The sequence below is a fragment of the Danio aesculapii genome, chromosome 17 (genome assembly GCF_903798145.1).
Source record: "Danio aesculapii chromosome 17, fDanAes4.1, whole genome shotgun sequence".
Classification (NCBI taxonomy): Eukaryota; Metazoa; Chordata; class Actinopteri; order Cypriniformes; family Danionidae; genus Danio; species Danio aesculapii.
The window spans coordinates 10,202,763-10,217,513 of NC_079451.1; the positions used below are offsets into that span (position 1 = coordinate 10,202,763).

Consider the following 14,751-nt stretch of genomic DNA (forward strand, 5'->3'; position numbering starts at 1 on the left):
TTTTTGTTTTAAGTGAAAATGAGGCTTAATAGGAATAGTTTTTACCAAAATTGTAAATTCTGTTATCATTTACTCACCACTGAATCATTTTGAGCTTGTTGAACACAAACGAAGGTATTTTCACCAAAACCATGGACATCCATTCATTCATTTTCTTTTCGGCTTAGTCCCTTTATTAATTAGGGGTCGCCACAGCTGAATGAACCGCCAACTTATTCAGTTTTACACAGCGGATACCCTTCCAGTTGCAACCCAAAACTGGAAAACACCTATACACTCTTGCATTTACACTCGTACACTATGACCAGTTTAGTTTATTCCATTGACATCCATAGTATTTGATATTTCTGTGTCCTACTATATATGTCAATGGCTACCACTTCTTTTGTGTTCAACAGAATAAAAAAACTGGCTTAGAAGTGTCAATAAATGATGACAGAATTTAGATTTTGGAGTGAACTAACCCTTTAATGGAGGTCATATTGTATTTAACTTAACATTTTCCGTCAAGTACCGTACAGTACAAATCTTGGTCGCGATAATAATGGTGGCTTAGAAATGTTATAGTATCTGCTTGTTTTACTTTTGACTTTATTTACTTACACGTGTAACTCTTCTACCAAATGTATTTTTATGCAAAATCACCATTTTATTTCATAATCGACACATGTGTGAATGAATGGGCTTTAAAAGGACTTGTTTTTTCTGTGGAAAGCACTTCAGCCAAGAACTACACAATGATTTATTCAGTTAAACAAGGTAAAGTCAGTACACTCATTTGAACAATAGGTTAAATGAGGGTCAAGCACACACACACACACACACAAAAAAGCCTAGGTTCGACCCATGTCTTCACCCACAGTAATTAATAAGTTAAGACCCTGAATGTTGCCGTTCATCATGAGCTCTGATGTGTTTCCTCCATGATTCTCCTCCTCCTCCAGTGGTTTTTGATGATCCTCTTTCATCATCTTGTTCCTATAATGTTAACTTACAAATATGTGTCCCAAACAACCAGGATTTGAAAGGGGAAACAAAATTATGTGTGCTTTATTTACTAAATGATATTACCAAAATCATAAATGAGAAGCTGGGGTGGACAGACAATACGTCGAGGTAAAAATTGAAAGGCATTCTTTGATAAAGGGATGCATTATCATGATTTCTATGTATAAAACTAACTCTGGTTTTGTTCAAACAGCAAAACTCAACCTGATTTGAATCCACAATCAAATGTGGATCAAATTTGGGCAGTTTCTCAGTGTGAACGGTCAAATTAGGTATGAAGTAGTCATTTGTATCCGCGAGTGATATTGTCGAAGGTTATTTCCAAATCTACTTGACTTCAATTGCTTTGTATTTTAACTATTTAGTTATCTATATTGTTTTACATTTTAGCTATATTACATTGGCTCCATCAGCATATAGCAGAGAGGAATTTCAGGGTCATGATACATTAGCGTTTTTGAGGCTCGCTGAGGTAAAGAGAGAAACGCTGCCTGTGACACTAGTGTAGACAAACTGAATGTAGTTCATGTGTAATGACTTTGAAGAACAAGTTATGACGGAAGATTGTCTGAGAATGACCTGTGTCGCACAGTGCCCCTGAAAGATTGCCTCAAATGTGCTGCCCACCTACATTTCACCTGTTTTATCCTCTATAAATGTAGAGGGGCAGTTGTGTAAAGCTGAGGTACAGAGAAAGAGGTAACAGTAGTCTGGCAGCATTGAGTGTTGAGGTAAAAGCTGGTAGTTCTGGTCCTTGCCAAGTCCGGGCTCACCTGGATCTGTAGCTTGCCTACGCGTACATGGTTAGCTGGAGCCACTGGGGGAAATGGAAAATGGGTACAATTTGAAATTAATCACATGAAAGGGTTTTAACATTGGAAACTAAAGTCTGGTTCACACTGTGATTTCATCTGTGATTTGGTCATATTTTGAAAATCCTAAAAGATTCCTAGTCTTTGAAGCGTCTTTGATTGTTGGTTTGACATGTTCACTGATTGTTTATTTTTTTTACAACAAGGGAAGGGAGGATGTACATTATTCAACATTCCCCATGTACCCAAATTACCCCAAATACTAGTTTTCATTGGTGGTCCCTTAGCCAGATGTTAAAGCCCATACCGATAAAAATACAAATTCAAACTATGAACAATACTCAAATAAACGGCAAAAAAACATTAAGAAGCCATTTCTTGGTCCTGGAGGGCCGGTGTCTTGCTGAGTTTACCTCCAACTTGCTTCAACACACCTGCCAAGAGGTTTCTAGTATATCTAGTAAAAGCTTTATTGGCTGGTTCAGGTGTGTTTGATTAGGGTTGGAGCTAAACTCTCCAGGACACCGGTCCTCCAGGACTGAGTTTGGACATCCCTGCTCTAACAGATCAAAGTCCACTGATGCGACGCTCTAAAATAAAAACAAGCTTGACCAGAAGTTTTTCTAAGTGGAATAATGCAATCAGCTCTAGCTGCACCCATAGTCACTAAACCATGCATAATCTTGTAGACTAAACAATCATTTTTAAGCTTAGGCTGCGTCTGAAACTGCATATTTCCATACTATATAGTACGCTAAAAACAGTATGCGAGCTGAGAAGTATGTCCGAATTTATAGAATTCAAAAATCTGTATGCAAGAAGTACCCAGATGACTTACTACTTCCGGCGAGATTCTGAATTGTGCATCCCTTGCAAGCTGCACTATCCCATGATGCCCCGCGAGAGAATTCATGAATGGGAGTGAAGCGACGCAACTGATGCAAGTAGGTCACGTGACCAAGACAAAATGGCAGATGTAGTACGTCTGAATTCCATTCATACATCTCACATTTATACTATGTAGAACTTACTTTTCTAACAACTGAGTAGTACATTTAAATTCAAATGCAGTACCTACTGATTAGTAGGCGGTTTCGGACGCAGCCTTGATGTTTTCCCAACTAAGCAGGCTGTGGGTTTTTAAAACAGTAAGTTACTTGGTTTCTGATGGTTTTATATAGGTTAACAACACTCACTTCCTATCTGCAATGAACAATGGTCAACCCCACAAAGCTTGCTGTCATACATAGATATATACACTAGATATCGCATCCAGACCCTGAGTATGCATCAGTACCGCCGCCATATTTGTACAGTGCTCCCAGGACAAATGTCATTCAACCGCACTAGTCAAGACTAAAGCCACTGTGAAGATTTAGCACTGTGTACAAGTGTAAATGAGTAAAAAAAAATATTTGCATAATGACCACCGGGAAAACTCCTGATCATCTATATATGTGTATATATATCTGGCTCTGGATGGCCACAGTCCTCCACTGCACCTTGGTTCTGCATTCATTTCAAAGGAGCACCATCCTCTACTAAAATGGTGGCTCTATTGACGCATTCCTTCCAATAGAAAACAACAGTGTGGGCAACATCTATATGCTTCACATTTTCAACATTTTGTATGTTACTATTTCAAAATGGATTAAATTCATTTATTTCCTCAAAATTCTACACACAATACCCCATAATGACAATGTGAAAAAAGAGTTTTTTGAAATTGTTGCAAATTTATTAAAAATAAAAAACCTGAAAAATCACATGCACAGAAGTATTCACAGCTTTTGCTCAATACTTTGTTGATGCACCTTTGGCAGCAATTACAGCTTAAGTCTTTTTAAATATAATGCCACAAGCTTGGCACACCTGCCTTTGCAGTACCTCTCAAGCTCTATCAGGTTGGATGGGAAGTGACGGTGTACAGCCATTTTCAGATCTCTCCAGCGATGTTCAATAGGATTTAGGTCTGGGCTCTGGCTGGGGCACTCTAGGACATTCACCGAGTTGTTGTAAAGCCACTTCATTGATATTTTGGCGGTGTGCTTTGGGTCATTGTCCTGCTGGAAGAGGAACTGTCGCCCCAGTCTGAGGTCAAGAGCACTCTGAAGCAGGTTTTCATTCAGTATGTCTCTCTACATTGCTGCATTCATCTTTCCCTCTATCCTGACTTGTCTTCTAGTTCCTGCTGCTGAAAAAACATCCCCACAGCATGATGCTGCCACCACCATGCTTCACTGTAAGGATGGTATTAGCCTGGTGATGAGCGGTGCCTGTTTTTCTCTAAACGTAACACCTGGCATTCACTCCAAAGAGTTCAATTGTAGTCTTATCAGAGAAGAGAATTTTGTTTCTAATGGTCTGAGAGTCCTTCTGATGCCTTTTAGGCAAATTCCAGGTGTGGAGTGGCTTCCGTCTGGCCACTCTACCATACAGGCCTGATTGGTGGATTGCTGCACAGATGGTTGTCCTTCTGTAAGGTTCTCCTCTCCACAGAAGAACGCTGGAGCTCAGACTGAGTGACCATCAGGTTATTGATCACCACTCTGACTAAGGCCCTTCTCCCCCGATCCTTAGATGACCAGCCAGCTCTAGGAAGAGACCTGGTTGTTCCAAACATCTTCCACTTATGAATGATAGACGCAGCTGTGCTCATTGGAACTTTCAGAGCAGCAGAAATTTTTCTGTAACCTTCCCCAGCCTTGACAGTCCTGTCTCTGGTCTACAGACAATTCGTTTGTCTTCATGCTTGGTTTGTGCTTTGACATGTACTGTCAACCCTGGGACCTTATATAGTCTGGTGTAAGCCTTTTCAAATCATGTCCAATCAACTGAATTTACCACAGGTGAACTCCAATTAAGCTGCTGAAACATTCCAAGAATGATCAGTGGAAACAGAATGTACCTGAGCTCAATTTAGAGCTTCACGGCAAAGGCTGGGAATACTTCTGTACATGTGATTTTTCAGCTTTTTTATTTTTAATAAATTTGCAACAATTTCAAAAAATCCTTTTTCATATTGTCATTATGGAATTTTGTGTGTAGAATTATGAGGAAATAAATTAATTTAATCCATTTTCGAATAAGGCTGTAACATTAAAAATGTGGAAAAATGAAGCGCTATCAATACTTTCCGGATGCACTGTAAATATTTATGGCTGTCATATAGTGACAAACAGCAATATGCCAGAAAGCAAGAACAGCATCTGCTGCATGTGCCTAATTGTATGAAAAGCATCTACTTTACTTTTTTTGCAAAAATAATTTGACCTTTATCATGGCTTTGTTCCATACGAAAGAGCTCATCCATATTCTCTAATCCAAGGGTTTTAAAACTTGTGCCTGGTGGGCTACTGTCCTGCAGAGTTTTAAATGTATCTGTTGCTGCCTTTGACATACTATATGTCAAATTCATAAGTACTGTATGCCAAATTTGTCATTTTTTTTTATTTCACGTATTATTAACAATTGATTGTTGTTTTTTATTTGTGCTGAAAAGTCTTTTACATCAAAATTGAAGGAACTATGAAAACAACCCACATTCACATCCATTTTATGCTTAAAATTCATATTATTGTGTGTTTGAATGTTCTGCTGTAGTTAGCAATTATTAGCGGGAAAGAATTAAGGGAAGGAGAATTTAGTCAATAAACCATTTTCACAAAGTATCCACCTTTGTATATTCGCGATCGGTTTCTGGGTTGTAGGACAGAGAAACGAGGTATTGAGGAAGGATAATAAGAAGCACCCACTGACTGATAAGACAGTCAAGACATTTGCAGATCAAGCCAAGATCTTCAGACTGCACCAGAAACTTTTTTTTCAAATATTTTCAATCAGTTCTGCAGGACCCTTCATAAGCCAGATTGAACACCCTGTCCAAAACACTTAAAAGGGAATTGTTAAACCTATGAAGAGTGTAGGGTACCACGAAATTGGAAATCACAAACTTGGAACTTGGAACAATTCTTCATATGGCATCCAAGATTGTTCCCACTGAAATGTGCTCCTCAGAGGTGAATGTCTCCTACTTGAAATGCAACATCTGAATGGTCTCTGGATCATCATTAAATTTCATGCAAATGTGGTAAGATGATTGTAGGGCTTTTCAATATTTCAGTGTGGCCAAGATTGCAAAAAAAAAAAATGCTAGTGTGGACACAAGCATTCTGAAACAAAAATACGGCTTTCAATGTATCTGGCCTAAAGTAGATCAGGGCAACTGTCCTACACCAATTAAACAGCTGAACCAGCTAATCAGGTTCTTACTAGTCATGCTAGTCCAAGTTAGTCCACTCACCTCCAGTACACTGAGCCTGATGCTGCCATCTCCACTTTGGTCAAAGGCCTGGAATGCTCCTATAAAAAACAGGTTTGAAGACGGTGTGATTTTAATATACACAAACCCCAAATTAGCTGTTGGTCAACTTTCCCAGTTCCTATCCCCCTATCTCTCTTCATTTCCTATCATTTCCTTCACTGTCCTAAAATGAAAAAAAAAAAACACAAGCAATGAGAAGCTAGCTGCAGTTTGCTTAATGGCCACTAGTGTCACTAATAACAAGAAATTCTGAATCTCTGAATTTCTGCATTAGTCTGCTGTCAAAAGCCGTGTTTTCATCCACCTATCTTTATGTGCATTTTGGACTATTGCATAAAAAAATGCTTAATGGAAACGCTAAGATCTGCATCAATGTTGAAAATGAGCATTAAAAATGTACGCACACAACTAAGTAATATGAACATTTAATTAAATATTAACATTAAGATTTAATATTAACATTTGATAAAAAAAAACATACTTACCTCAAAAAAATCATGTGATTTTGTTTTAACATTTCAAGTGATAACAGAAAAGTATTCTTTCAGAACTGGAGCGCGATAGAATGGCATCAATGAACCAACCATTAGTGGACAAACTACATTGCACAATATGTGACGTTGTTCTGGCCATTCTAAATCGCCAAAGTCCATCATCGAAGTGGTTCAGTGTTTTTACATCATTTATGACTGCGTTTATTGCCATTTGTCTTCATCTTCGTCTATGATATAAATAAAAACAACCAACAGTGGCTTCTCCTAGAGGCACCACCTGGTGGTAAAGTTAGGACGATTCTAAGGGCCAACGCACCTTAGGGGCCCCAAGAGTTACTATTAGTTACTTTTAAGTAGTTACTATGAGGGGGCCCCTAACACCCCATCCACCCTTGCCCTTCACTTCCGCAACAACACACGCCCTCCCACCCTTCACTTTCATCAACAATACCACCCACTCCACCTTTTCACTTTCATCCACAATAACACCCCCCAACCACTCTTCATTTTCGTCCGCAAAAACACCCCCACAACACGACCACCCCCTGCTACCCTTCCTGTTCTGTCATAGCAGTTCCGCCCTTGGCATTGCCCAATGCAAAAAATTCCATTATTACTTTTGATATTTGGCTCCAGTTTATCAGGAAATTAGGATTTTGTTCTCTTTGACTCATTGGATGGAATCGGTGCTATGTTTCGCAAATGTTTTAAGCGATATTCCAGTTTTCGCAGTTTAATTCGCATCTTTGAAATGGAAACTTAACTAATAAATTATTTCTCTATATTAGCAGATGTTTTCTTAAATTTAAAAACTTACTCTTGCTATTAGTAGTCATGCTAGTGCTGGACACTGAAAGATTCTTTCCTTTTCTTTCTCTTTCTTTATTCACAAATATGTTAATAACGATGGTAAAAACTGCATTAGCATGCTATCAAATGCTCAAGCCTGCTACTAGCTTTAAAATGTTTTCAAATTAACAATAGGATGAGATGGATAAGACAGTGTTTCTCAACCATGTTCCTGGAGGACCACCAGCTCTGCACATTTCCTTGTCTCCTTAACCAAACACACCTGATTCTGATCATCCGATCATTAGCAGAGACTGAAAGACCTGAAATGGGTGTGAAAGACAAAGGAGACAGGCAAAACATGTTGGTCGTCCTCCAGGGACGTGGTTGTGAAACATTGGCATATGATACTAATCCTGCACACAAGAGCAGTTTGAAGACAAGAACAGAAGAAAAAAATGTCCTCAAAGATATAAATAATCTGAATAATGTCTTTTGGTTTAACCGTAGTATAATATATTGGCCAACTTACTGAACATCCCCTCCAGTCGCACAAGGCAGCTGATGAAACTCTCAAAGTCGACGTTCATGCTTTCATTGGCGTAGCGCATGGTGATGATGTCATACAGCTGGTTGTTCAGACGGAACCCTGAGTGACACACAAGACACGTGACTGTACAGTGAACAAATCCAGCAGGGTTAGTCGAATGTCCTTCAGCGCATCAGATGAACACATGAACTTAAAATGAGACTGACCTGCGTCATTAATGGCGTTTCTCAACTCGTAGCTGCTGATAGTGCCGTTATGATCAAAGTCATAGCGCTTAAAGATTTCCTGCAGACAAATGTAACTTATAGCATGTGACAGTCTTTGTTTTGGGATTTATAAAGGGTATAATGAAAAAAATCAAACCTGCCACTGTTTGATTTTGTTCCACAAGTGTCTAAACTCTTGCAGGTTAAGTCTTCCTGTTCCATCCATCTGTGTGGTTCAGCTTAAGAAAGCTTTGCTTGTAGCATTGTACACACTTTTGTCTTTTACAATATTTTTCACATTAAAGTGTTTATATATGTATTGTCAAGTTTTTACCATGGACAGTAAGATGCATCACCATTTTTACAGTGTACAAAAGTGTTGCTGGATCTTCACTGTATATATTCCTGCACATTGGTTGACTGTGCGCAATATGCTGACTCTGAGGAGAGGAAAAAGTGTGAGTACAAAAGTATTCTCGGAGCTTGACAATGTTCCAATTCAACCACTGAAATGACATGGAATGTTTTGAGGATGTTTTTGGTTACTTTTCTTGACTTTAGATGTCTTTGAATTGTTGCTGTCAAAGGAAGATGAGGGATCTCTTATATTTAATCTAAAACATGCTAATTTGTGTTCTGAAGATGAATAAAATCCTCAAGAAAGGTATAAATGGAGGTCGGAGTCAGCTCCAAATGAGTGTGACTTGAGCTGAAGTGGGCATTGATTTATTTAAAATGTTGTCTACATGACATGGAGTCCAAACTATTGTGTTTTAGTAACTTCTACACCTACCACAACCATCAACCCAACCTCACAGTAACCTGTTGTGTTTTAGTGACTTCTACACCTACAACAACACTAAACCGAACCTTACAGTACCCTGTTGTGTTTTAGTGACTTCTACACCTACAACAACAATCAACCCAACCTCATTGTAACCTGTTGTGTTTTAGTGACTTCTACACCTACAACAACAATCAACCCAACCTCACTGTAACCTGTTGTGTTTTAGTGACTTCTACACCTACCACAACCATCAACCCAACCTCACAGTAACCTGTTGTGTTTTAGTGACTTCTACACCTACAACAACCATCAACCCAACCTCACAGTAACCTGTTGTGTTTTAGTAACGTCTATACCTACCACAACCATCAACCCAAACTCACAGTAACCTGTTGTGTTTTAGTGACTTCTACACCTACCACAACCATCAACCCAACCTCACAGTAACCTGTTGTGTTTTAGTGACTTCTACACCTACAACAACCATCAACCCAACCTCACAGTAACCTGTTGTGTTTTAGTGACTTCTACACCTACAACAACCATCAACCCAACCTCACAGTAACCTGTTGTGTTTTAGTAACTTCTATACCTACAACAACACTAAACCCAACCTCACAGTAACCTGTTGTGTTTTAGTGACTTCTACACCTACCACAACCCTCAACCCAACCTCACAGTAACCTGTTGTGTTTTAGTAACGTCTACACCTACCACAACCCTCAACCCAACCTCACAGTAACCTGTTGTGTTTTAGTGACGTCTACACCTACCACAACCATCAACCCAAACTCACAGTAACCTGTTGTGTTTTAGTGACTTCTACACCTACAACAACCATCAACCCAACCTCACAGTAACCTGTTGTGTTTTAGTAACTTCTACACCTACAACAACACTAAACCCAACCTCACAGTAACCTGTTGTGTTTTAGTAACTTCTACAACTACAACAACACTAAACCCAACCTCACAGTAACCTGTTGTGTTTTAGTAACTTCTACATCTACCACAACCCTCAACCCAACCTCACAGTAACCTGTTGTGTTTTAGTGACGTCTACACCTACCACAACCATCAACCCAAACTCACAGTAACCTGTTGTGTTTTAGTGACTTCTACACCTACAACAACCCTCAACCCAACCTCACAATAACCTGTTGTGTTTTAGTGACTTCTACACCTACCACAACCATCAACCCAACCTCACAGTAACCTGTTGTGTTTTAGTAACTTCTACACCTACAACAACCATCAACCCAACCTCACAGTAACCTGTTGTGTTTTAGTGACTTCTACACCTACCACAACCCTCAACCCAACCTCACAGTAACCTGTTGTGTTTTAGTAACTTCTACACCTACAACAACACTAAACCCAACCTCACAGTAACCTGTTGTGTTTTAGTGACTTCTACACCTACCACAACCCTCAACCCAACCTCACAGTAACCTGTTGTGTTTTAGTGACTTCTACACCTACCACAACCATCAACCCAACCTCACAGTAACCTGTTGTGTTTTAGTGACTTCTACACCTACCACAACCCTCAACCCAACCTCACAGTAACCTGTTGTGTTTTAGTGACTTCTACACCTACCACAACCATCAACCCAACCTCACAGTAACCTGTTGTGTTTTAGTAACTTCTACACCTACCACAACCCTCAACCCAACCTCACAGTAACCTGTTGTGTTTTAGTAACTTCTACACCTACCACAACTCTCAACCCAAACTTACAGTAACCTGTTGTGTTTTAGTGACTTCTACACCTACAACAACCATCAACCCAACCTCACAGTAACCTGTTGTGTTTTAGTGACTTCTACACCTACCACAACCATCAACCCAACCTCACAGTAACCTGTTGTGTTTTAGTAACTTCTACACCTACCACAACTCTCAACCCAAACTTACAGTAACCTGTTGTGTTTTAGTGACTTCTACACCTACAACAACCATCAACCCAACCTCACAGTAACCTGTTGTGTTTTAGTGACTTCTACACCTACCACAACCATCAACCCAACCTCACAGTAACCTGTTGTGTTTTAGTAACTTCTACACCTACAACAACCCTCAACCCAACCTCACAGTAACCTGTTGTGTTTTAGTGACTTCTACACCTACCACAACCCTCAACCCAACCTCACAGTAACCTGTTGTGTTTTAGTAACGTCTACACCTACCACAACCCTCAACCCAACCTCACAGTAACCTGTTGTGTTTTAGTGACTTCTACACCTACCACAACCATCAACCCAAACTTACAGTAACCTGTGTTTTAGTAACTTCTACACCTACCACAACCCTCAACCCAACCTCACAGTAACCTGTTGTGTTTTAGTAACTTCTACACCTACAACAACCATCAACCCAACCTCACAGTAACCTGTTGTGTTTTAGTAACTTCTACACCTACCACAACCCTCAACCCAACCTCACAGTAACCTGTTGTGTTTTAGTAACTTCTACACCTACCACAACTCTCAACCCAAACTTACAGTAACCTGTTGTGTTTTAGTGACTTCTACACCTACAACAACCATCAACCCAACCTCACAGTAACCTGTTGTGTTTTAGTGACTTCTATACCTACAACAACCATCAACCCAACCTCACAGTAACCTGTTGTGTTTTAGTGACTTCTACACCTACCACAACCATCAACCCAACCTCACAGTAACCTGTTGTGTTTTAGTAACTTCTACACCTACAACAACCATCAACCCAACCTCACAGTAACCTGTTGTGTTTTAGTGACTTCTACACCTACCACAACCATCAACCCAACCTCACAGTAACCTGTTGTGTTTTAGTAACTTCTACACCTACAACAACACTAAACCCAACCTACTTGTGGCATAACTCCCACTTTAAGCTCTCCGTGCTGCAGTGATGCGTACTTGAAATTCTCAGCGGCTGATTGGAGCAACATTAGGGTAATTATTAACAGAATTTTCTGTTTTTTTCATTAGAGGAAATATAAATAAAAATGAAAATAAAAACTAAATTCCTTTAGATGGGTTTTGCCAACATGATTCTAACCCATTTTTGCTTAATTACCTTCAAAACAGATAGCAAATGCATTCAAACTTGATACAAAGGATACGTCCATGAGGGCAATCATGCTTCTACAGCACTCTCGACTGAAGCTCTCAGTGTGAATGTCGTTGTCTGTAAATACCAGATAGTTTCTTGACAACATTTTACAGAGTAAACTGCCAAAAATGTTATACAAATATATACATACATTTAGACACCACCTTGTTCAAGACATCCTTAAGCTCGTTGGCTGAGACCTCCATGTTCTGCAAGATACAAGAAGAAACAGAAAGCCAGGTGTTGTATTTGTTACGTCAAAGTGGATCTGATAGGATCTGAACAGTTACCACTGTTACCACTGGCATGGTCAATTACCGGTCCCACCCCACCACCATACTCACACTCCCCCAAGCGCTCACTGCCTCCCCAGTACTCACGTCCCCCGCGATCTGCTGGAAAATGGACAGGAACTGTTGGTCCTCCTCGCTCTCCTCACCAGTTGAAGCCGGAGAAGGCTGATCAGACATGAGAGTTGTAAGTTGCGTGTATTAGAACGATTTTATTTGACAAAACATAGAGAAATAATAGAATAATTTATAAAAAAAACTACTACAAATTTTATTATCTGAAGAAAAGTGCCCATTTGTGCAAATTCTGTTTGTCAACAGATTTTATCTTGGTCACAGCATCAATTAAACCCTTGTAGTTCTTCTCGCACTGTGAAAACTGGTGTTTCAGGCATAGGAGCTCAGTGCACTGATTAGGACAATAAAGACCACAGCCCTTAGATTTAGTCACTAATCCACCTCCAAATGGATTACAGATCGGGAGAGTGAAGTTTACTTCACATAGTTCCTACAAGATGGCCTCCATTACACTCATCAACCTAAATATCACTCTAATCTGTATCCCAGTATCAGTGTAACTCCTCCGCCACAGCATATACAAGCTGATGCCCATTACACACATCCCTTTAAACCTCACTTCCATCCGGGTCATGGCACCAATTTCAACCATTCAGTTTAATTGGTCCCAGAACTGAGCAGGATTCAAACTGGTGTTTAGGCATAGGCACTGGATGCACTAACAAGGACACTAAATACCAAAGCTTCTCGCTAATTCACTAATCCATTACTTGAGACCTGAGGAGTAAGGTTTACTCGCATAGCTCCTACAAGATGGCCCTGATTACACTCATCCCCCTAAACCTCACTCTAATCCAGGTCACAGTATCAGTGTAAACCCTCCACCACAGTGAATACAATCTGATCCACATTACACTTATCCCTTTATACCTCAGTTACATACGGGTCACGGCACCAATTTCAACCATCTAGTTTAACTTGTGCCAAAACTGATTAGGATTCAAACTGGTGTTTCAGGCATGGAAGGTGGATGTTTTATTAAAGATATTAAAGACCATAGCCTCTAGCTTCAGTCACTAATCCATCTCTTGAGATCAGGAAAGTGAATTTTACTCACGTAGTTTCTACAAGATGGCCTCCATTACACTCATCAACCTAAATATCACTTTAATCTGTGTCCCAGTATCAGTGTAACTCCTCCGCCACAGCATATACAAGCTGATGCCCATTACACACATCCCCTTATACCTCAGTTCCATCCGGGTCATGGCACCAATTTCAACCATTCAGTTTAATTGGCCCCAGAACTGAGCAGAATTCAAACTGGTGTTTTAGGTATAAGCACTGGATATACTAACAAGGACACTAAATATCAAAGCTTCTCGCTAATTCACTAATCCATTACTTGAGACCTGAGGAGTAAGGTTTACTCACATAGCTCCTACAAGATGGCCCTTATTACACTCATCTCCCTAAACCTCACTCTAATCCAGGTCACAGTATCAGTTTAAATCCTCCACCACAGTGAATACAATCTGATCCACATTACTCTCATCCCCTTATACATCAGTTACATACGGGTCATGGCACCAATTTTAACCATCTAGTTTAACTTGTCCCAAAACTGATTAGGATTCAAACTGGTGTTTCAGGCATGGAAGGTGGATGTTGCATTAAAGATATTAAAGACCATAGCCTCTAGCTTCAGTCACTAATCCACCTCTTGAGATCAGGAGAGTGAATTTTACTCACGTAGTTTGTACAAGATGGCCTCCATTACACTCATCCCCCTAAATCTCATTGCAATCTGTGTCCCAGTATCAGTGTAACTTCTCCACCACAGCATATACAAGCTGATGCCCATTACACACATCCCCTTATACCTCACTTCTATCCTGGTCAAGGCACCAATTTCAACCATTTAGTTCTAGAGGTCCCAGAATTGAGCGAGATTCAAACTTGTGTTTCAGGCATAGGCACTGGATGCACTAACAAGGACACTAAATAACCAGTCTTCCAGGTAATTCACTATTCTATTACTTGAGACCTGAGTAGTAAGGTTTACTCACATAACTCCTACAAGATGGCCCTTATTACACTCATCCCCCTTAACCTCACTCTAATCCAGGTCACAGTATCAGTGTAGACCCTCTACCACAGCGAATATAAACTGATCCACATTACACTCATCCTCTTATACCTCAGTTACATCCAGGTCACGGCACCAGTTAAATCCCAATCAGTTTTGGCACTAGTTAAACTAGATGGTTGAATTTGGTGTTTCTGGTATGGGAGGTGGGTGTGGTAATGAGAGTATTAAAGACCACATCCTCTATATTTAGTCACTATTCCACCTCTTAAGATCAGGAGA

General features: G+C 39.9%; 1 protein-coding gene across 3 annotated transcripts in view; it reads right to left on the bottom strand.

The window, feature by feature from the left end:
• Nucleotides 1-538: 538 nt before the first annotated feature.
• Nucleotides 539-14,751, bottom strand: part of capn3a (calpain 3a, (p94)) — a 37,539-nt gene continuing 23,326 nt past the window's right edge. For 2 of the 3 annotated variants that reach the window (XM_056476569.1, XM_056476567.1), the window contains 8 exons: nt 12,453-12,530; nt 12,224-12,281; nt 12,083-12,147; nt 8,341-8,409; nt 8,184-8,262; nt 7,960-8,076; nt 6,124-6,182; nt 539-1,825 (listed from right to left, as the gene is read on the bottom strand). In XM_056476569.1, the coding sequence (XP_056332544.1) occupies nt 1,799-1,825; nt 6,124-6,182; nt 7,960-8,076; nt 8,184-8,262; nt 8,341-8,409; nt 12,083-12,147; nt 12,224-12,281; nt 12,453-12,530 (552 nt within the window). In that variant the 3' untranslated portion in view covers nt 539-1,798. Of the gene's footprint in view, nt 1,826-6,123; nt 6,183-7,959; nt 8,077-8,183; nt 8,263-8,340; nt 8,410-12,082; nt 12,148-12,223; nt 12,282-12,416; nt 12,531-14,751 lie in introns of all 3 variants that reach the window. The other variant, XM_056476568.1, reaches the window with a different exon arrangement.